General features: G+C 36.4%; 1 protein-coding gene across 1 annotated transcript in view; it reads left to right on the top strand.

Annotated features, from left to right (window-relative positions):
- Positions 1-22,757, top strand: part of DNER (delta/notch like EGF repeat containing) — a 120,658-nt gene that overhangs the window by 84,169 nt on the left and 13,732 nt on the right. The window contains exons 7-10 of the mRNA XM_068692125.1: positions 528-641; positions 9,846-10,070; positions 19,564-19,686; positions 21,711-21,824. Of these exons, the coding sequence (XP_068548226.1) occupies positions 528-641; positions 9,846-10,070; positions 19,564-19,686; positions 21,711-21,824 (576 nt within the window). The remainder of the gene's footprint in view (positions 1-527; positions 642-9,845; positions 10,071-19,563; positions 19,687-21,710; positions 21,825-22,757) is intronic.

The following is a 22,757-nucleotide window of genomic DNA, read 5'->3' as shown; positions in this document are numbered from 1 at the left end:
TACACACAATCTGTAGCTTGTGAACTTACAGAAGCTTATTTGGAAGAGTTTGCAATTGTGCTGAGCAGTTCTTCACAGCTCCCACTTAAAATAAACACCCTCTCTGAAGCCCAGAAGTAGGAACAAATAGCAGTCATTCAGCATATGCACAAATATTTCAGATGACAAGTCTTGTTTGAAGTCTTCCTAAAGATTTTTCACTTGAGATTCAAGATGCATTTGAAAATCATTCAAAATGACTTTTTTTTTGGTTGTACGGGTCCTGATGAGAACCCGTCACTGGTAAAATGCAATTTGATATAATCTCTAGATTTCTACCACTTACTTATGTTTCTCCAGTGAAGTATAAGTTCTTATTAAAAATCTCATTTTATAAGAAATTAGGAGACTGTCCCAGTTTCTATTTATTACTTTGGTTAATTCTGTTTAAGGAAACTAATATTAGTGTTTCGGTGACCTAATAATACATTTAGTGAGAAAATCTCATTTTCCCTAAATTTTCTGAATATTGTGTGCTGTTTTTGTAGGTTACACTGGAGAGCTGTGCCAGTCAGAGATTGATCACTGCATCCAGCAGCCATGCCAAAATGGAGGTACCTGCTCATCCAACATCCATGGATTCACTTGTCAGTGTCCAGAAGGTAAACAGTAATGATTTTTCTTGTACCTTGTACAAAGTGGTGTTCCATAGGGTGTACTTAGTCTGAACTTTCAGTTACATGAAAATACATTCAAAGTTAGGCCATAACTATAAGCAGAAAAAAATCCAGATGAGATATCTCTGTGTCATCAATAACACAGAGTATGGTAAGAGCTTAGTGTTTCAGGGCATATGTTGCACAGAAATGTTCTCTCTATTTGCTTTCACCTCCACAATAGAAATTAAGCTCTGGCACTGTGAGAAAGATAAGACAATCTGAGGATCTAGCGTTTGTTCTGATTTTTGTGTTGTCTAGTATATGTGTGACAAAAGCTGCCTTCCATGCATTATTTGCATTTTTCTGGATCTGGGTCAGCTGGGTAAAAACTAAATGAATATTTTCAGTCCCCAAAATATTTAGTTCATTTTCCTTTCTATTTGGATTTGTTTCTTTTCCTACATGATCCTTTCAGTGATTCTCATTGGTAAACTTTGTAAATGTAACTATGTGAGATGAGGACACTGTGATGGTGATGTGCATGCTTTTGTAAAGTTTTGCTGAATGGAATGGCAGATAAGTTATCAGGAGTGAAAGCTCTCAATTATGAATTATTCTATTAGTTATTTATAATTAAGATTAAAACCTTGAACTAATTATATTTCTGATGGCAGTTAATATGCGGATGTTTTTGTCATGTCAGCACCCTGTGTTTGCTCTAAGGGTATGACTCTGATAACTATTCTGGTAATGCATAATTGCTTAATAATGAAAGATTATTTGTAATTTCTTTAGACTGATTCCTCACTTTTCTAGATTATTATACTTTAATGAGTGACCTACTTAAAACTGTGTTGAAACACAGACGTGTTTTGACATCAGGGCAGATTTTGCATTTGGAAGAATTTTAGTGATTGTCTTACAACTAGTGGTGAAATTCAGCGAGAAAATTTTTCAATATTAGGCTTGGTCAGTTATTTATTTGCATTTTTCTTAGGAAATCAGTTCAAGGGCTTCTGTGTGTCATGTAACTTAACTCCTTGCTCCTAATGACCTTTTAATCAATACGACAACCAACGCTCAACTTCTCTTACTGCTGTTTGAGGCTCTGGCCATGACAACAGGGCTGTGTGTGGGTCAGGGTCCCCATGAGCCACCCTCTGCTGTGTGAGTGCTGTGGTGCTGCAACTAGGAAACAGTGCTCAAAGAGTAGCTGCTCGGTGCCCTGCTGAAAGTCATTTATACCTTGATTATTGTGTGGGGTTGCGGCTGCTCTTCTGCCCAGGGAGCTCATGCCAGCAGTGGGTCATCCACGACGGAGCCGGGGCAGGCCCCGGTGCAGGCATCAGGGGCAGGAGTGCCCGGGGCCTTTGCAGCTCCTCTCTGTGGTGTGAGAGAGCCCCTTGGCTGGGAGCAGGCCCAGCACAGGAGAGAAAAAGCCTCTCTTCATCCCTCTCAAGAATTGTTCTACCTGAAGAGAGGGATGGAGAGGTTATTTGATGTGCCATTGCTCAATGTGTAGTGTTCTTCTTATTAATAGTAGGTTTTCTGCTGCAGGAGGACCAAGTTACTTGTGCTTCTCTCTTATCCTCAGTCTTATTTCTATTTGGCTATCTCTGTTCAATGCCACTTGGTCCTACAGTCTTGTTGGCTGCTTTGTGTCTCCAATATTTCCCAGCATAATTTCTGTGATTCTAAGAGCAGCCACATTACAGAGCCAGGACGGAGTTGCTGAAGGAGCTGTTGCTCTGATTACTTATTTATTTGTCTAACATGCTCACATGCTATAAATATTCTCCTCCTCAAAAAGCAATGGGTCATCCCAAGGTAAAAATTGTACTGAAATACATTTACAACTCTTGTTAAAATCAATTTTTGTACATTGACCTGAATTATTCCCAATGTAGGGGGAAAACAACAACAACAACAAAAAACACTTTTGGAGAGGAGAGAAGGTTTCAGGAATCACCTTCTGAGGAATCACTTTCTGGACTGGCCAGGGTTATTCTCCTTGGAAAGAATAGTCTTGTATACTTCTGATTCCGAGTCCCTTGGAAATTAGCATTTTCCGAGAAAATCGTTCTTAGGCTTGTAGAACACATGCCATCTTTTGTGCATGGTTGCTTTTCTATAGTGAGCCTGTGATAGAATAACAGAATGGTTTGGGTTGGAAGGGACCTTAAAGTCCACCGAGTCCCAACTCCCTGCCAAGGGCAGGGATAATTCCCACCAGCCCAGGCTGCCCAAATCCCATCCAGCCTGGCCTTGGGCAGTGTGAGGGGTGGGCCACCCACAGCTTCTCTGGGCAGCCTTTAACAGTGCCTCACCACCCTCGTAGAGAAGACTTTCTTCCTTAGATTTTATCTAAATCTACCCTCTTTTAGTTTAAATTTACTACTTGTCCACTATGCTCCCTGACGAAGTGTCCCTCTCCAGCGTTCCTGTAGGCCACCTTTAGTTACTGGAAGACCATTGTAAGGTCTTCCTGAAGTCTTCATGATAACAGCAGCTCCAGGGGTTTTCCTTGACTTCCTAGTAATTACTGCTGTTACAAAAGGTGAATACTTCTGATGAGGTTATGTAGTCGTGTTTCCTGCTTATGTCCTCGCCATAAAGAGAGAAGAGCATTGCTGCAGAAATGACACTTGGCATGTTTGCAAGGGCCAATGCTGCTGCTGTGGAGTAGCCAGTAGGCTCTTAGATAGTAAGGTGTTGCTTTTCCATCTTGTTTTGGAAGACCTACTAATACCAACAAGCTCAGGAATTCATGTATTGTGGTGGAGGGTTTCATTTTTCTAGATGCTTTTTGAGACTTTATTCTCTCACAGAGGCATATTTTGAGTGCTTTTGATTGGTTTGGAAGAGATTTGGTTATTTTTGTAGATACAACAAAAAATAGTTAATTGAAAATTACAGGTGCTGCAACTTGCAGATTTGCTTTTTTTTTTTAGTGTGCTCAAATTTTCCATTAAAAATAAAACACACACACAAAAACCATGACAGATTTTCTAATTTAAGTAAGATCTCTAGCTCTGCTGCTGTTCTCCTGCTGTGTGTAATAGCAATTGCTTGTTGAGAAGAGGCCTTTCTTTCTGTAGTGCTAATTCAGCACAGTTGGGGAAAACTAGCCAAAGAGCTTATACATGTGTAAAAACTAAAAACTGGAGATATAGTGTGGACAGGCAGAAAAGGATAAGAGCAGATGGAAAATATCACAAAGGGAGAAGAAAAAGATGGCAGAAAAATGAATGAGATGGAAACAATGAGGAATGTTCTAGAGACTGTACAGTTCTTTTAGAAAATGAGATCTGTGGCTCATGAAAGAGGCATGTGATAACTTACAGAAGGTGAGATTTGAGTGAAAAATCTCTGAAAAAGAAGCCTAGAATGAATACAAAAATGTCACGATTATTCTTTAGACAAATTTATTCTCTTAATAAGGTGAAGTTTTTTACACTTGAAGGTTCCATTTTCTGTGACACATTGTAGAATTTAATGTGTCCAAAATGCTCACAAATAAATTGCTATATGAAATTTGATGAGTAACCTTTTATTAAAGAGCAAATTGTATTTTATGCTCAAATCTGTAATGAATAAACCTGAGCAATATTAAGGACTGAAAAATGTATTTTAAAATTTCACATTATTATTGTGAAGGGGTTATTCATTGCAATATTTGTTAAAATAAATAAATATAGAAATAATAATCATTTGTGATAAGGAAATGCAAGTGTTACTAATCTGCTATCACGCATGCAAATCTTGTCAAATTGGTAGAATGAAAGACCTGATATTTTTTTATATATAATATGTATGTATTTTATGTATTTTAAACATTTGAAGAGCCTTTGCCAAGTTCATTCATAAGATACTATTAAATCAATAGTGGAATATGATAGATAGATATATTTTATCTGAACAAAGCCAGATAAAAAAAACAACAGAGTGGATCAGTTATAAGAAAGAAACAAACTCCTGTAAGATGTTTAGATGTTTCTGAAATTCTCTTATATGCAATTTCAATGTCCTGATAATATCTGCAGATGAACTTTATCCAGTACTGTAGGAATATATTGATTTTCAATTTAAAAAAAAAAGAAAAAAGTCATGTAGTTGACCAGCCATGTGAAACCATCTTAGATTCTTGGGATTTTGCTGCTTCCTCTATCTGGAGGTTACCGGCTCTGATAGGAGTCACAGAAAACTTTTAATCCAGATTAACATGAAATACTCTTCAGCAGTAAGTTTCATAACCAGTCTGTAGAAAGAGATAGAGAGAAAACAATGTTATGTTTAAGAGTTAAATGTTTAGATTACTTGAAATTCACGTTTCAGGACTGATTTTATTTTACTGTTGTCAGTTTGATTTGTCTAGCTGCAGGTAATTATAGCTAGGTAACATACAGAGCAAAAGTGCTCTGAAACACCTGCTTATAATTGGAAAACAGCAAATTAATGTTCTTATTGTGGTTTCTGCAATTTACAAAATACAGAGCTTGACAACTATAGAAGATGCTAAGCTGTGATTCATATGTGTTGATTTGCAACAGCAGCTAGAAAATGCACATTATCGCCATGAATTTTAAATGACAGGGAGAAAATAAGTTATTTGCCTATATTAAGAATTAGTTTTTACGATTTTCACTTTTTCTGGGCTTCATTGTTCATGTAAAAGCCTTTTTCTAGATCATATCTTGCAAATGTAATTCTAACTTCTTCAGGTTTACATACCTGAACCTATTTATTATCTTGATTCCAGGAAACTAGGATACACAGCTGTTGTATCTGTAAGATTTCCCAAGGTTAGCAGTGATTACAGAATGCAGAATACTTCATATTACCAGAAGAGAGTCTAATTTACCTGTAGAACATTTTGTTGTTAATTAAAAATTTTATGGCTGTTTAGTTTCTGGTACTTTATGCTAATCCAACGTTTTTACCTGGCATTGTCCCAAATTGACCCTATTTTTAGTAGACTTCTTGTTAATTTTTTAACATGTTTAGCCTCTGTTTGTTGAGACTTAGCTAGGGTGAATTTCAATCAAAATCTTGCAACTACTTTTTAATCATTGCTTGTTTCCTTATGATATGTTTTTCCCTTTACAGAATCCTGGTTAAATTCCATCAGACATCTTGTATTTCCTCATAAAACAATTTTCTGTAAGGAAAGTAACAAATTGCTTGTTTTTCTTTCAGTATTTATCCCTGGATTTCAAACCTAAATGTTTTCTAATCACTAGTCATAGCAATTCACAAGTTTATATTTCCACATTCGTGTTTTTCTTGGAATTAGGTCTAAGATAACATTCAGGCAATCTGGTTGTTTCGCAGACTGTATAAAAAGCAGTTGTACAACATCTTCAGAAAATGTTTGACTTCCTTGATTTATTGCTTGACTCTTGCTTTCAATAGCCAAGTAATTAAAATCTCACCATGATGAGAAATCTGGCTTTTATCCAGAGCTTTTCTATCTCTGAAAACATTTTCTGATCTACTTTCTGTCATTGCCCTGGAGGTCTGTAGCAATATAGAAAGAATATCACCTGACTGGCTACCTTTATTCTTGACAACTAACCACATGGTTGTTCGGTGTAAGCACAAATATTGCATTGTGTCTTTGAACAGTATAACTCTTTTCTAATATTGCCTTTCCCCTTTGCTTTCTGTGTTATTCCTTTGGTAAATTTTGCTTCCAGAAATTTTAAATCATCAGTAGTCTTTACATTTTAGTCACGTCCCTGTTACATGAATAATGACCTAGATGCAGGGTTGTGTTTGTCAGCTAGCTGAAGAACAATTCAGGGGATAATCTTCTGCCATTAAATGTAATCCTCATTCTTTTTTCTTCCAGCATTTTACTCTGCTTTCAATCAATACATCTCTGCATTTGATTTTTAAATTTATTGGCATTTTTTGTTTTCAACAATTTTATTGATATGGACACAAAGGTACAATCATAAATGTTGAAATAATACATGTTTGATGCAGATGTGTGACTACTGTTGATTCTAGTACTTTCAGATACTTAACTGGTACCGTAAGATTTAAACTTCCAGAAGAACTGCACATTTCACAGTGCAGTCAAAGATAGCACAAGGGCAACATGTTTTAGTGTATTTTAAACTTGCATATGTTCTTGAAGTGCTTTGTCACTTGAAACATTAGCCATCTGCCAGTAAGCTTCTCTTTGTAGGGAAGATTATGGCAAAGGTTGGAGTGAAGCAGCATTAGTGTAATGTGTGACCTCAGATCTCCTTGATCCTTTTTAATCCGGTTTCAGAGTTAGTGTAGAGATTTCCCCAGACTCATTGGCTGATCTCCTCCTGGTAATACTTAAAAGTCCTTGCAGATTCTTTTAAATCCATCTAGGGTTTTATGGTAAAAGTAAAGGCTTTTCTAATTTGCCAGCAAACTGTTGCTGGAATTAGAGATTTGATTTTAGGGTTTCCATTCCCTTCATTTTCTGATGGCTATGCAGCTACCATCTACAGGAGGGACCTCTACTACAGGATTCCCCAATATCTGTTTTTAGGTTGTCTCTTTTCCACATTAGTGTGCAGGTGGTACTGATAAAGCCCGTGAAGCAATCTGAGCCATAGGACATCAGAGAGGGAAGAATAATGTCCTTACCTATCTTCTTTGCCAGAACACTGCCATATCTACATTTCTTTCCTGGTCTGTAGCTGAGGTTAGGAGTTATTTATAGTTAACTGTTAATGATTTCAATCTCTGTTTTTTTTTTTTTTTTTTTTTTTTTTTTTAAACTCTTCATTCCATATGTCTGGCATGAGTTGTGAACATATGAGGGAAATGTGGCTTTTTCAGTTCCTAAAAGTCTCCTGCCAAAAGTGTCCAAGAATATGTTGATTTTGTCTAGAACTCACAGGGCAGTTGTTACCTTTCCATCTTTTCTGTAGCTACAATAATCTGTGGTTTGTTAATTCTCTGAATAGAGCCCTGTATTACACTCTGTGTAGGTTACTAATTTTTTTATACCCATTTTCCCCTCTTTCTCACATAGTTCAATGAGTTTTTGTGGATCTATAAAATAGTGTGCCTCTCTCTGAGGGAGCCCTCAGGAGGTTTCAAATTAATTGCCATTTTATTTTATTTTATTTTATTTTATTTTATTTTATTTTATTTTATTTTATTTTATTTTATTTTATTTTATTTTATTTTATTTTATTTTATTTTATTTTATTTTATTTTATTTTATTGTGTGTGCTGGAAACTTTAACATCTTTAGGTTAGTTATCTCAATTCTAGCTCTTCAAGTCTTGGAGGTCAGTCGAGTTGACAGACCATGCTCATTTCACTAGATCTTTCTGGACCAGGTTTTTAACAAACCTAAATAAGAACAAACTAGAGTTTGAACCTGTTCACAATATTTTTGTTACGCTTTAAAATGCAAATTGATCTATTTCTTATATATTTGTTTTCAGAAATGCAAACTTCTTGACTTGCTATCCATGATTACAGTGCTGGAAATACAGTTAAACAAAGTTCTAATTTAATTCACCTGAATTTCAATTGTGAATAACTAGAAAAAGAAACTCGTATGCTCTGAAACTAACGCATCTGTCAAATTTAACTTAAAACCATTTCCTCATGTATCTTGCTTGAAATGTGAAATGATACTGTTTAGAACAAAAAATATTTACACAGTAAGATAATGAAACGCTGTAAAGTTTATACTGAATATAGTATTTTGTCTCACTTGCAATATTCATCATATGCTTTATGCCATAGAGAGATTCAGTTCTTGTACATTTGTTTTTAATCCAACATTGAGGCTTTATAAATATAAAACCTATAGATATATGGCCAAAAATCCTCTTCATTCCATCAGGGATAAGATTTAAACATTGAGTGTTAATCCAAAGTGTCACCTGTCATTATTTGTCTTCATGCTCTGAGATGTTGGCAGGCTGCTATAGAACAGAGCCAGCTCCTCCATCTTCGTCGCTCCTGTCACCAGTAGGCAAATGCTGTGGGATTTCTGTTATCATTATTTCTTTTTATTTCATTTTCTATTTTTCTGATTAAATATTTTTGATCTGTTAAAATAATTTTTCATGCGTTTGCTTATTTTCTTCTCTTGTTCTGAAGGGTGTCTGAGATGGGGCTGCAACCTCCTCAGTAGCTGTGGCCATGTGGCTTTGTGGCTTGTTCTCTTTTAGACTGGCACAACTGCCATGGTTTATGCTTTCCATTAGAGTAGATTTGTTCAGCTGGCTTGATGGGTCTTGAGTGGAGGCTGGCCTGATTTGCTCCTGATTTGGCATTCCCAGTGATTACAGCATTGAAATTTTAAGAGCTGTTCTACGATGTCAGATATGCCAGGGAATTTTGACCAGACGTGTTTGCTGAGCAAAAGTGATGATCTGTAAGAATGGGCCATACCATTTCCACTAGGAAATCGTTTAAAAAAAATAAAAATAAAAATTGAAAGGATGGTTTGCTCTTTTATTTGGACGGGTAATAGAATTTGAATATTCTTCTTGGACTTGCTTTACATACAATAATGTTACTATGTAAATGACGTATGCATATGTGTGTGATACAAACTATAGTAAATAAAATAATATTTCATAATAATTATGAATTTTATGCAAGTATTATTCTTTTCTACATTTAAAACAAAACAGAACTCCTCCCTTGCAATGATATTCTTTTCTTTATGCTGAATTTTACATGGTGTTGCTTCAATAAATCGTTGTCAGCTAATAAGAGGTATGTTATTCAAAAAATTAATTCTTTTAAATTATTATAGATTAGTTAAACTCATGGGGTCCTTTAGAGTTGTTATTCTTAACCAACACTTTAACAGTAATGAAAAAAGATCAATTTTGGCTTTTTTTTTTTTTTTCTTCTTTTCCTTCCAGGCTAGTCTGTTAATAAGTTACTGATCCCTAGAAAATTTCTTCCACTTTTCTAGCCATATGTACTTAAAGTGGATAAGCCCTGTCAGAATCAACAAATACGTTTGGACTTCACTGTTTTAATCATGTGATAGTATGATGCTACCTGAAATATCTTGTATCATACAATGTTAACTGGTAAAATTAGAATTTAAAGTATATAGGAAGTCTGTATTTTTCTAATTTTCATAGAATAAAAAATGTAGATATGTCCATGTCTTAATTTTAACTTGGTTTAATTATTACAATTGTATGTTTAACTATCAAAACCATTTATTTCTTTTAGGGTTTTTAGGAACCTCTTGTGAAGACAAAATAGACCCTTGTGCATCATCTCCCTGCCAGAACAATGGAACCTGTTATGCCGATAGACTTGTCTTCTCCTGCAGTTGTAGTCCTGGATTTACAGGACCTATGTGTGCTCAGCTGATTGACTTCTGTGCTCTGAATCCTTGTGCACATGGCATTTGTCGCAGTGTTGGAACCAGCTACAAATGCCTCTGTATCCCCGGTTTGTACCAAACAATTACATTACATGTTTTATAAATCTATCAAGATTTTATACATAGATTCCAATATATAGTTCATATATAGTTTAAATATATGTAGTTTAAAATTAATTCCTCTTTTCTTTTCAGTATGTAAAACACGTTGAGCAGATGTTCTATCTGTTTAGAATAACAATAGGAATCTTTTGATTTAGAAAATCAAAAATTGCAGGGTAAGCACTGAAAATACCCACTGAGATCCATATGGCTTGGTGATATTTACAGCTGTGTTATAAAAGAGTATTGTGCAGGATAAACCTTTCCAAGGTGAGGTATTGAAATTACAAAATTTGATAGAGAGAATGGAAAACATGACAGCAATGTTGGGGAAGGAATGGAAACAGACAAGGTAGTTCAACAAAGGAAGGAAAAAAATGGTTACCCTAAAGGGTTTAGTTCTGCCATGCTTGTATAAATGATCTCTCTTCAGAAGTTCCAGTGCTACTGCTCAGGTGAGTACAGCTGGTGGGCTCAGGTGGTACCTGCTTGATGACACAGCTTGTCTGTGCATGGTGTCTGGGTTGCGTTTTTCTTAGTTCTAGATATTTTTGTCTTTATTATACCAATGTTGTAAAGTATTGAGCTTTTATGGCCCCTTTAAATATTTTAGCCCTGAAAACTAATAGGTAGAGTAATTGAATGAATTATACCATATGTGTAGAAAAAGATTATATTTTAGTGCACACGCACTACCACTTATGCATTTACAGGGTAAAAAACAATAATCTTTCTTTTGGTTTAAATAATTTTTGCACTATTGTTTAAAAGAAAAAAAAAGTTCCTATGCAGCTATAAACTTGAAATCTGCAAAAGTTAAGTGGAAAATAAATCCCCAGTGCACAAGAATGAGTTAAGGAGTGAAGCTGGATAGTTAGTAACTACATAAATGTGACACTGCAATGTGCGTGTTGTTTTGGAAGCTCCTTTTGGAGAAATGCCTGCTCTCTGCTTTGACTTGTCTTCTGGGAAGCCAGTCGCAAGTCTCCATCTCCAGCTCTTTTCCTTGTTTCCTCAGTTAGCAAGTTGTGGAGCTACCCTACCAATCACAAAGCCTGAAGTAGATTGCTAATCTGAGTATTAGTATGTACAGCATCCCAATGCTTTCTTTTGGCTTGTACATAGAAAGAAGGTGGCTTCTTTCTCTTCCAGAGAAGTTTCTCTTTCTGCTCCCTAGAAGGAGAGACAATCTCCTTCTCCCACAATCTGTTCCTATAATGCGTTTCTTCTCAGAGTAGTATAGTGAGTATTAAGACAAAAACAAGGTAAAAATAGCTGTTTCATTTGACTTTCAAGTATTGTTGGCATTTTGAGGAAGAAAGATCCAGTGTCCCTTCTTGCTGCTTGTGTTTCTTATGCCTTCTTAGAGCAAGGTGAAATATAGACAACTTCTATTTTCCTTGACAGGAGTGAGGTTTTATCTAAGATTCCGTAGCCCATAAAACTGGTATCTCATCTGAAAAAAGATCTCGGAAGACACAAGTAAGAACTACCAGCTTATATTTTGGATAGTATATTTAGTGCACACTTCAAAGTGTTAGTTTCAGTAACTGATATATATGATCATCAAGGAAGTTCCATATGTTGAGAAGAAAGTTTGAAACTGGTCAAGGATGAAAGCATTCACCACTTTGTAGGAATAATGGATTGATTTTTGAAAATAAGTTATCACTCATTAAATCAATAGATGTGGAATGAACAGGTTTCAGCATTATGAATACTTCAGCATAAGGAATCGTGTTGTGTAGCAAGATTCTTGCTGATGTATGCTATCCTGAGAGGGAGGCCAAAATATGGTTGTATAGTCTCACAGCTTTATTGCTGAGATTTTCTTCTTTCATTGTGTTTTGATTTTGGGAAGAAGACACTTCTGGTAATAGGTCAGACACTAACATTAATCATTGCTACTTAGACACAATGAAAGAACCATCAGAACCTTTTTTTTTTTTTTTTTTTTTGAGAAGTACTCACGAATGAACAGAAGTTAATGGAAATTACAGGTTTATAATCAAAATACATTCTACATTCTGCTTTATAAAAGGAGAAAGATATAAATGTGAAGTGCAGACTCTACCATAGCAGAATAGCAGTGTTATAATTTATTTCTTGTTCAGGAAATGAGAAATTATACCTATGGTATTATGAAAATCTCATGATATCATATAGGAACTTCTGTAAGCATTGAGACATATTACCTCATTTAAAACAAAACAAACATCACTAACCCCCCCCAAAAATAAACAAACAAATAAATAAAAGCTTGCAGCTTTTCTGAAACTAGAGTGTAGGTAGATTTGTTTCTTTGTTTGTTTTGGTGGCATGATAGGTGAGGATATTTAAGTGACTTCAGAATACAGAAATAGTATGACCTATCATTTGGTTTCTGTTATGTACTTCAGGAAGTGAAGATGACAATTCTTTCATTTCAAATTATCAGTCCTCCTTTTGGACGCATTTAAATGCTTTGCCATTGTATTGCACAACAGAGGAACCCCTAGAGAATAGAACTGATTATTGAGATGAAAAGCAACATACTTAATCATATTTAAATAGAGCTAGCATACCTGTCTTATTGAGAGAACAAGCTAGAATTCATATAAGTTGATAATTAGTTCCATGTCTGAAAAAATATCTTTTTGATTGCAAGTGGTTGAATTTTCCAGGTGATATTTTCCTAAATTCTTTATTAGAAATAATAACTTGATAGTTTAATATTTACCCATTCACTGTTCTTTTCCTTGCCCAGTCCTCAGAAGGACTAAATAGCAGAGGGCGTGAAGAGGAGAAAACGGGTTGCGATTCTAAATAAATAAATAGATACACCTGTAGGTATGATGTGGAGGGGAACACTTGACAGGTAGGAATATGAAAGTTGCTTGGTAGCATCAAGCTATTCCTTGCTTGGCTAGTGTGTATTTTGTTAACTTGTTCAGATTCTGAATAGAAAAGGGCTGTTTTTCTAGCTGTTGCATAGTGCAAGCAGTTAGGGCATGGTCAAGAAAAATCTCTACAGAGGATGGTGAAACTATTGAGATGAGGAGCTGCCTAACTCTGGAGGACATGGAAAGTGATCAAAATATATCTATATGGTTTGATTCTTCAGTGGTTTTTGATGTATGACTGAAACCAGAGTTAACTGGGGAAAAAAAAAAAAAAGACTCACAAAGAGTACAAAGAGCACTTTTAAAAAAATACCTGTGCTGTGTATGCTCTGGAAAGTTCTGAAAAGAATAGACAGGAGACAAATGCTTTGAATTATAGAAACTGAAAAACAAAGAAAGATATTTTACCCTTGGATAACTGATGCATTACGTCATCCGAAGCCTGAACTTCCCAGTTAGTGTCAAAATTTTCTCCTACGTTTCTAGCACAAAAAGGGAGTTCCACAACTTGGAACTGGAGTATCAGGAGCTGTCCAGCACAAGGGCTCTCCTGAGGCATCCCTGAAAGGCAATGCTAGGCATTTCTTGTTCTGGGAAAACCAGAGAAGGCTTAAGAATCTTCAGTATGTCTTCTACCTGTCTTCTACCTCTCATATATTATGGAAACTTATTTTTATTTAAATAATATTTGTGATCTTAAAAGTTAGCCAGGTAAGAAGTCATAGAGGTTGTATCCAAGATCCTATATTACCCTTCTTAAAGTTGTACTTTTTTGCATTGCTCCACATGTGAAATTTTATTAGAAGTATTTAAGAAAATGATTTCTTTAAAAACCTTAAAACCGTTGTTTACGATTGACTGCTGCAATTTCAATTTTAAAATGATTATTTGTTTTAGAAGGACTTCCCTCTAAATAGGATTACCTGCTTCATATAGTGGTAAAACTAAAGGCCAAATTATGAAATTGTTCTTTTAACTTGTCAATAATTGAAAAATTTGGATGATTTATTTCTGAAGGTCATTAGAAGAGCACTCAAGATGTAGGAAAATAGGAATAGTGAAAATTGTTTTCTTGTGCCTTTTAATTGTTATGAATATTTTTTGCTTTTTTTTTTTTTATATATATATATATATATAGATTATCAGCAGAATTTTAACAAGCTACTTTCAGAGATTTTCCCCATAGTTTAATGGCACAGCAGACAAATGGAAATTGAGTTCTTTATAGTTCAGTGTTTAGAAGTCACCATAACGCAAACTTTGCAAATGGTTTCCATAATTTTTTTAAAGACAGCCAAGAACAATTAAATTTTAGGATTTCAATGTTACAACTCCTAAAAAGCTAAAGTAGAGACTATAGAGCATGGCCCAACACGTTTTTGCTATCCTCATTAAAAAGCAGTGTGATAAAGTGGATGAATTAGGCCTCAGCTGTATTAAAAACCTGGATTCTATTTACAATATTGCCTGCAGAGATTTTGATAGTCTCTGCTACATTACTTGTAAAGTGGGTGAATAAAATTTGCGTGCGGTTTGGTAGCATTATCAAGGTTTAATAATAAACATTCTGGACTAAACGGAGATGTTACAATATATTAGTAAGAAAGATACGATCCCTTCTTCTTGAGCCTGGGGCTTTCTGACTTGCAGGCTCTCAGCATCAGTGTGCCAGCTCCAGGCCTACAAACTTCTTTCTGAGGGTGTCTCTCACTTTCAAACATATCACTGAATTCATATACGTGATGTAGAAACATTAATGGTAGGATTATTAAATTACATTTTAGATCTCTCTTCTGTCTTGGTTGTACAGTATATCTGGAACCTGCTACTTAAATTAAAAAGGCAAAGCAAACAAACAAACAAAAAAAGGAAATAAATAAAACAAAACAAAACAACCCATAACTTTAGAAGTTGCCAATTTCACTTTTTGTGTGTGTGTTCAGTCCTAGGATGCCATGTTCTTTTTATGAGGTATTTGGCAGGGGATGTAATTTCTTATTACAGAAGCAAAGCACTGCAGAGTTTTGCTTGTATCTGTGACCTGAATGCCATCCTTCCTTTATTCACAGTTTCTACCAGCAGGCATACAGCGTCAGCTGGATTTTCATCTGTGTTACTTCTGTCTCAGAAATTAAACAGGAGAGGAATTTTAAACAGTTCCAATCAGCACAAGGCCTGCAAGACTCCTTGCTTAGTAGGCAATTTGGATTCTTTTTTCTTTTTTTTTTTTTTTTTTTGGCCAGTTTACAGATTTAAAGAATGATAAATGATCATTATTGAACTTGCCTATCTGCACAATTTGCAGAACACACACAACCAGGCATTTGATACTGATTTTCTTTTTGTGTTGGCTCTCGTGAGCATGGTTATGGATAACCTACATCATCTAATAGCTTGTATAGAAAAGCTATTTTGTATAAATTAACTTGGAAAGCTGTCTAATGCTTTTGAATGCTCCCGTTCCCAAATGTAGTGGGTAGGAAGCATAAGTCATCTCTAAATTGAACATGTATCTTTTTCAAATGTCCTGCTGAGAGGGTTAGTTGGAACTTAAAAGCCTGTGCAACAAATTCTAAAACTGTTTCTTATTTATGTGTAGTTTCTCAATTGTATGTGAAATCTTACATTTCACATTTACATTTATTTAGTCCCTGAATCCCAGAGCTGTTTCTTTCTCGTCTTAAGCCTTTCCACCTCTTTATTCTCTATTAATTTAATAAAGCTGCTTTTGCTAGTTTCAAATGCAAACATTTAATATATTCTTTTATTATTTTTTCTGCCTCGAAGTGAAGAAATCTATCTAGAAATTGAATAACTTACTATTGCAGCAAACTTTTGCATTTGGCTTTTTCTTAAAGACATAGGAGTAAGGAGTTTGAAACTGCAAAACACACATGCAGACATAAACACTTCTCCCCTGCTTTGTAAGCATATATGATAGCAAAAAGAGAGAATTTGAAAATAAGAGGAGTGGCAGAAAAAAATCCCCAGGGTATGAAAAGTGGTGGCAATTTCAGATGTAGTGCCTTGGAGTATTTCGTCTGCACTTGGCTTTTTGCTCATGTGTCTAAATAGCTGGGCGTGGGAGCGTAGGTTTATCTTAGTGCATCTGCAGAGGCAGGTGCCACACTTGCCTGCAGCAATAGCAATTTTTCTTTTCTCTGTCTTTTCCCTTCCCATATTTTGGAGCTGGGGTGGGAAATGCAAGCTCTGGCAGAAGTGACTTCAGGTTAATTCCAGTTCCAGACTCTCTGTGAGCCCTTTATTGCCTCTGGTTCCTCATCTTGTTTCCACCTCTACTTTAAGACAGCCCTGAATGCAATCTGCCCATGGCAGGCTGGTAAGCATGCCTCCCTACCTTCCTGCCATCTGGAGCAGCTTTTCTCTCTTTCTCACTTATTTAATTTCTATATAAGCTCAGGTTTTAACCGATCACATTTATTTCTTGACCATATAATAAGCAACTCTGTTAGTGAGGGGCTGTGTATGAACTGATGTTCCCTGTGAATTAGAGCACTCTATTGCATTTTATCCCATTAGGCCTTCCAAATAAAGGTGATTTTTTGTCTTGCTGTCTTGATTTGCTGAAGTGTTAAGTGTGAATAAGCACAGGGAATCACTGCTGAGGGGCTAGTGTCTGAGAAAGCGTCAAAAGCTTTCAACTTTGTTCTTTATTGATTTGTAAAGGGAGAACAAGCATTTCTCTCTCCCTTTTGTTAACCTGTTAGTGCAGATATTCTCAAGAGGTTGGCAAGCACTGCTGTACTTTTTGCCCCATCAACTGTTCTTCAGGGCTTTGATAAAACCCATGGCTTCTTCTCATCAGCCTGTTTGACACAGATTGTGTGCTCCCTTTCATGTTTTCTCCCTTTGCAATTTTTAACACAGACATGTGAAAAACTACCTTGGTGTACGTAGCTGTCTACAGCCCAATCCTCTCAGTTGCTTCACAGAGAAGGATTTGGGAATCCATAGGAGGGTGGCAGCCAAAAAAACAATAACAGAAGGACAGTCATGTAGAGGGAGAAGGCATAATGTAGGGACACTTTATTTTAATTAAATTTTAATTATTTTGTATTTTTTAGTTTCCTTGTCCCTTCCCCAACTCTCTGAAGAGCGCATATCAAGTCAACTGGCGAGTTCTGCTTGCGTGCATGAAGGCACAGTTACTGAAGGCATATTCGCTTTGTAGTGACTTGGAGAGAAAAAAAAAAAAGTTTAATAATTTTAGGTGCCCTTTTTGAAGCTGCAATGTCAAATGTGCTTGTTTTGTTTTGTTTTTGCTGCCCAGGACACAGAAGCTAGAGTAGTGTTCACAGAATCACAGAATCACAGAATTTCTAGGTTGGAAGAGACCTCAAGATCATCGAGTCCAACCTCTGACCTAACACTAACAGTCCCCACTAAACCATATCCCTAAGCTCTACATCTAAACGTCTTTTGAAGACTTCCAGGGATGGTGACTCCACCACCTCCCTGGGCAGCCCGTTCCAGTGCCTAACAACCCTTTCAGTAAAGAAATTCTTCCTAACATCTAACCTAAAACTCCCCTGGCGTAACTTCAGCCCATTCCCCCTCGTCCTGTCACCAGGCACATGGGAGAACAGGCCAACCCCCACCTCGCTACAGCCTCCTTTAATGTACTTATACAGAGCAATAAGGTCACCCCTGAGCCTCCTCTTCTCTAGGCTGAACAAGCCCAGCTCCTTCAGCCGCTCCTCATAGGACTTGCTCTCCAGGCCCCTCACCAGCTTCGTCGCCCTTCTCTGGACCCGCTCAAGCACCTCGATGTCCTTCTTGTAGCGAGGGGCCCAAAACTGAACACAGTACTCGAGGTGCGGCCTCACCAGAGCTGAGTACAGGGGGACGATCACCTCCCTAGCCCTGCTGGTCACACTGTTTCTGATACAAGCCAGGATGCCGTTGGCCTTCTTGGCCACCAGAGCACACTGCTGGCTCATATTCAGCCGACTGTCCACCATCACTCCCAGGTCCTTCTCTGCCTGGCAGCTCTCCAACCATTCCTCACCCAGCCTGTAGTTCTGCTTGGGGTTATTGTGCCCCAGGTGCAGGACCCGGCACTTGGCCTTGTTAAACTTCATGCAGTTGACCTCAGCCCATCGGTGCAGCCTATCCAGATCCTCCTGCAGAGCCTTCCTACCCTCGAGCAGATCGACACACGCACCTAGCTTGGTGTCATCTGCAAACTTACTGAGGGTGCACTCAATGCCGTCATCCAGATCATTGATGAATATGTTAAAGAGGACCGGCCCCAGCACCGAGCCCTGGGGGACGCCACTAGTGACTGGCCTCCAACTGGACTTGGCTCCATTTACCACAACTCTTTGGGCCCGGCTATCCAGCCAGTTTCTAACCCAACGAAGCGTATATACCCAACGACATATCTTTTCTGTATGCTTGTTCTTTGTGAAATAGTGTTTTTAATGTGAAAGCAAATCTGAAACTGCCTGTTTCAACTGCCTGTTGATGGATTAATTACCTACAAATGTAGATATCGTTTCTGGAGCTGGAAAGCCCCTACTTAAAAAAAAAAAAAAAAAAAAGAACAAGAAAAAAAAAGTACAAAGTAGAAGGCAGAAGAGAGGAAGCTTTTCATTAGTAGAAGTATAACCTGAGTTTATTGGAGAAATTAAATAAGCTAAGGCAACAAATATAATTGTCTTCAAAATGACCAGGATTACTATTCTTCTTATTTAATCCTAAGTAACCAAAATAATTAAGAGATTATTATTACTGCATTGCAGTTGGTTTATTTCAATTTTTATACTGTACTAATTTATATTATTGCTTAAGAATAGGTATTGCTTTGATCTTATCTACTATATCTAGAAAGTTATTTCAACTACTGTTAAAACTGATGATCATATGATAAGCTGAATCATAAGAAAAGCATTATTTCAAGCAGATTAATTCCGTATTTCTTATTTCATGATAGAATTGACTTAGTAAGTGGCTATTAGCAGGTCTTGAACATCTCTTGTGCTCCTGTTTTCTTCAGACCACAATACCTGCCTACTACTTGTGAATACTGCAAAAATAATATATCTTAATGCTTCTAAATTGTTTTGACATAGTAGAGCATTAAAGTTGAAATACATAAACTATTATCATTCTAACTACAGTTATACAGTTATCACCTCATTGCTGAAAAGCCTCTTTGATGCAAGGATTCAAGAAAACTCAAAGACATGTAGATAATAGATTATTCTATTTTGCAGAGTGCAGTTGTTTGCATTGTCTGTAGTGGCCTTGGCCAGCTGCCTTGGTGCTTACTGCCTTGCTGTGGTTCATCGCATTGGGATTGGCTGGGGCATCTCTCAGAAAATTGTGCTTCCTTTTTTTCTTTTTTTTTTCTTTCTTTTTTTTTTTTTTTTTTTTTTTTTTGATAATTTTACCTGGGGAGCAGATGCCCTTAAAATCAATGTCTTAACATGCATCTGTCTGTACAGTATATTTCAATTAACACGTGTCTGCCTGCAATCTATAAAGACTTAGTTGTTAATTTTTACTGGGAAGTGTTTCGTTGATGGTTTTATTTCCTCTTCACATGATTTAGGTTACCACGGCCTTTACTGTGAAGAGGAATATAATGAATGCCTTTCTGCACCCTGCCAGAATGGGGCCACCTGCAGAGACCTCGTCAATAGCTACGAGTGTGCGTGTCTTGCTGAATATGAAGGTAAAATGGTTTTTGCCTCTTGTTCTTTGAATTGTTCTTTGTTTCTTATAATAGGTTCTGCTACAAACGGATATAAAATATCCTCCATTGAGCAAAAAGAAAACCCACATGTGAAATTAACAGAAACAAACTCTAACGTAGATCCTGATCCCATAGTCTTTATTCAAGTGAGTCATTCAGATGCTGCCGACCTATTACAAATGTATGTCCTTGTAATGCGGACAAATAGTTTGTCTGTTCTTCTTAGGTATTACTTCTCTTCCCCTTCCCCTTCTTCTTTTTTTTTAATTTATGTTTTTTATATATTTTTAAGTTGTTTTTAAGACATGTTAGAAAGTGATACATTTCTAAAAGACATCATAACAGTTAAATAAAATTTTTCATCACCTATTCTTGGGAGACATGATAAGGAGGTCTTTCTAAAAGATTTTGTATTTTCCTAGTGAAGGGAAATAAAAACACAGTACTAAAATATCAGTATTTGAAACAGATCAACATAAAGGAGAAAAAATGAAAGTTTTTATTCTGGTTGTTCATTTAGAAGACTGTAAAGCCCAGAGACAGCAGTAGTTCTGTGATTTCTCCTGTTAACCACATGTAGTCCTGGATATATTTGAATGGAATCTTTCTTCAGTTCTTCATAAGTAATTTATCAAATACAGCAGAAAAGTGTGTGTTCAGCTGTAGAAATTTTTTTATCTTCAGATAGATTTCAGTTTTAGACAGCGTAGTACATATCGGCTCTCTGCAATACATCCCTTTATGGAGGGCTAAAATGCTACTTCGTTTTGTGTATTCAGTTTTGAATCATGCTGTGAGAAATTTTTGAATTTATATATTATTGCTATTAAAATAAATATATTTTACATTGGATGACTATGTTCTGTGGAACATTAACCCAGCATTTTTCTCATTAAGAGTACCAATCCTTATCTGTGTTGATAAGTAACACTCACTCACAGCTTCATTTCGTGCTGGCTATTGCACTGTTCTTGGACAATAAAGAATTCATCATTTCAGAGGCTTAGTGAGGAAATGACCCTCAGCTTTTCATGACAGTTTAAAGAGCACTTAACCATAATGTTATGACTTCATGTTCTGTTTTCAGCCATCGTGTACACGCAAGTGAGAGCACTGTGTGTTCAGCACATTGTGCTTCAAATGAAAGCAGGGGACCTGGTCCTCTGAACAGTTTTTCCTGATAGCTGAGCTTCCGTCATTCCATACCTAAGGTATTCAGTGACACTAATGAATGGAGCAGAGGTAACCAGCTCAAGATATTATGTGGGCTTCAATTTTACTAATACCTGCCCCTGTCTGCAGTCCCCAATCCTGCCTCCACACCCACTGCCTTCCCCTGCGTGGGCTCCAGGCTGTTAGCACTGCTCTGGACTGCAGCTTGGGCCAGCATGCACGGGTGGGCTTCTGGCTATGCTGGCTTCTGCTGCTGTGCTGCAGGACTAGTGGCAAGAAGCTGATTAACTAAACTGAGCTGTTTACTTATAAGTATACATTTGAATAAATTAATGTCTCCTCTTATTGACTTAGCTGTACTCCTCAGTGTCCTGCAAAAGTCACTCAGAGGCATCAGAATGCCTATTAAAGGAATTCTTACATCACATTACTACTGAAGATGATTATTGTTTAAATAATATCTTGAGGAATAATATCATACATATATAATATAAAAACAAATTTAATAAATAATGAATAATATATTATATGATATGTATCATATTGAGGAATGTTACATAGCTGATCAGATTATGCTTTATTGTACCATTGGTTTTTCATAGAAACTCCAGCAGTTCTTGGTAGCAGAAACTTCCCTACCTCCCTTGGTGGGTCAGAAGGGAAGCACATGCATTAAAAGTTTAGCCAGCATAAAATACAGGGCTTTGGTTTTATGGTAGGCTTGACAGCTGGACGTTGTTGTGCTCATCCAGATGAAGTTATCACCTGTTCTGACTTCAGACTGTCAGCGTGGGTAAAGTTAACAGCAGTTACTAATTTTTCCCATTCAGGAAGGCACTGTGAATTATACAAAGACCCTTGCATTAACATCAACTGTCAGAATGGTGGCACTTGCGACAGTGAAGGACTGAATGCTACGTGTATTTGTGCACCTGGATATGCAGGCAAGTTAATTTGTATATTACACAGGATGTCAGTGTTTGCGGTGTCCAAGACAAATACCATGTAAAACAACATCTCTTCAAGAAAACAAATTAATTTGGACATCGGTGAATTGTAATCAGTCTGGTGAGAATGAAAAGTTATTGATATTACTTGCAACTGCTTTGATATTTAATAATTTTGCAGAAAAAAAAAACAAACAACGAACTATGGCTAAAGAGAATTTACTAGACTAAGAGCTGTTTAATATGCTTTCTGACATTTCTGCTTGAGACTAGATTACATTTTAAAAATAACATTTTGAAGAATTTCAGGTAAGTTACCGTACTAATTGGACACTGTTGAAACTGGAGGATGTTTTAACCTTGACCTATTAGTTATTGTGAGCTGAAGAAACAGCTCATTCTGTTACCTGAATATGCAATTGCTAAAAGCCCTTAAGTGCTTGTTACAAATCAATTTGTGCTTTCAGAGTAATGGTAAGCAGCCCATTTAATCCTTTGGCCTTGTATTTAAATTGACATGATTGGTGTAATCCAAATATCTGCTGTCAAAATAATTTGCAACCTGATGTTCTGTTAGTCATATAAGGTAATAGACGAGTCATGGGAATAGATGAACCTGTTCATAGCCTTTTTGTACATCAAATGGTGCTCTTTGTTCTGTGCTTGTTAAAGGCCATTAAAAAACAAACAAAAAAACAGAAAAACGTAGCTTTCTCTTGCACAATGGCTGTTTCTTAGAGGCACTGATTACTTATATTATAATTACTCTAGCACTTCAGGATATATATATATATATATATATCAAATTATATATATATTTGATATATATATATATATCAAATTGTTATATCATATTTGCTTTGGAAGGAACTCGTATTTAAAGAAAGGGGAGATGGATAATCTAAGTGAGGTCAGTTGAGTCACTTAGCC

The sequence above is a fragment of the Anas acuta genome, chromosome 9 (assembly GCF_963932015.1).
Source record: "Anas acuta chromosome 9, bAnaAcu1.1, whole genome shotgun sequence".
Taxonomy (NCBI): domain Eukaryota; kingdom Metazoa; phylum Chordata; class Aves; order Anseriformes; family Anatidae; genus Anas; species Anas acuta.
This window is presented reverse-complemented; position numbering and strand designations above follow the sequence as displayed.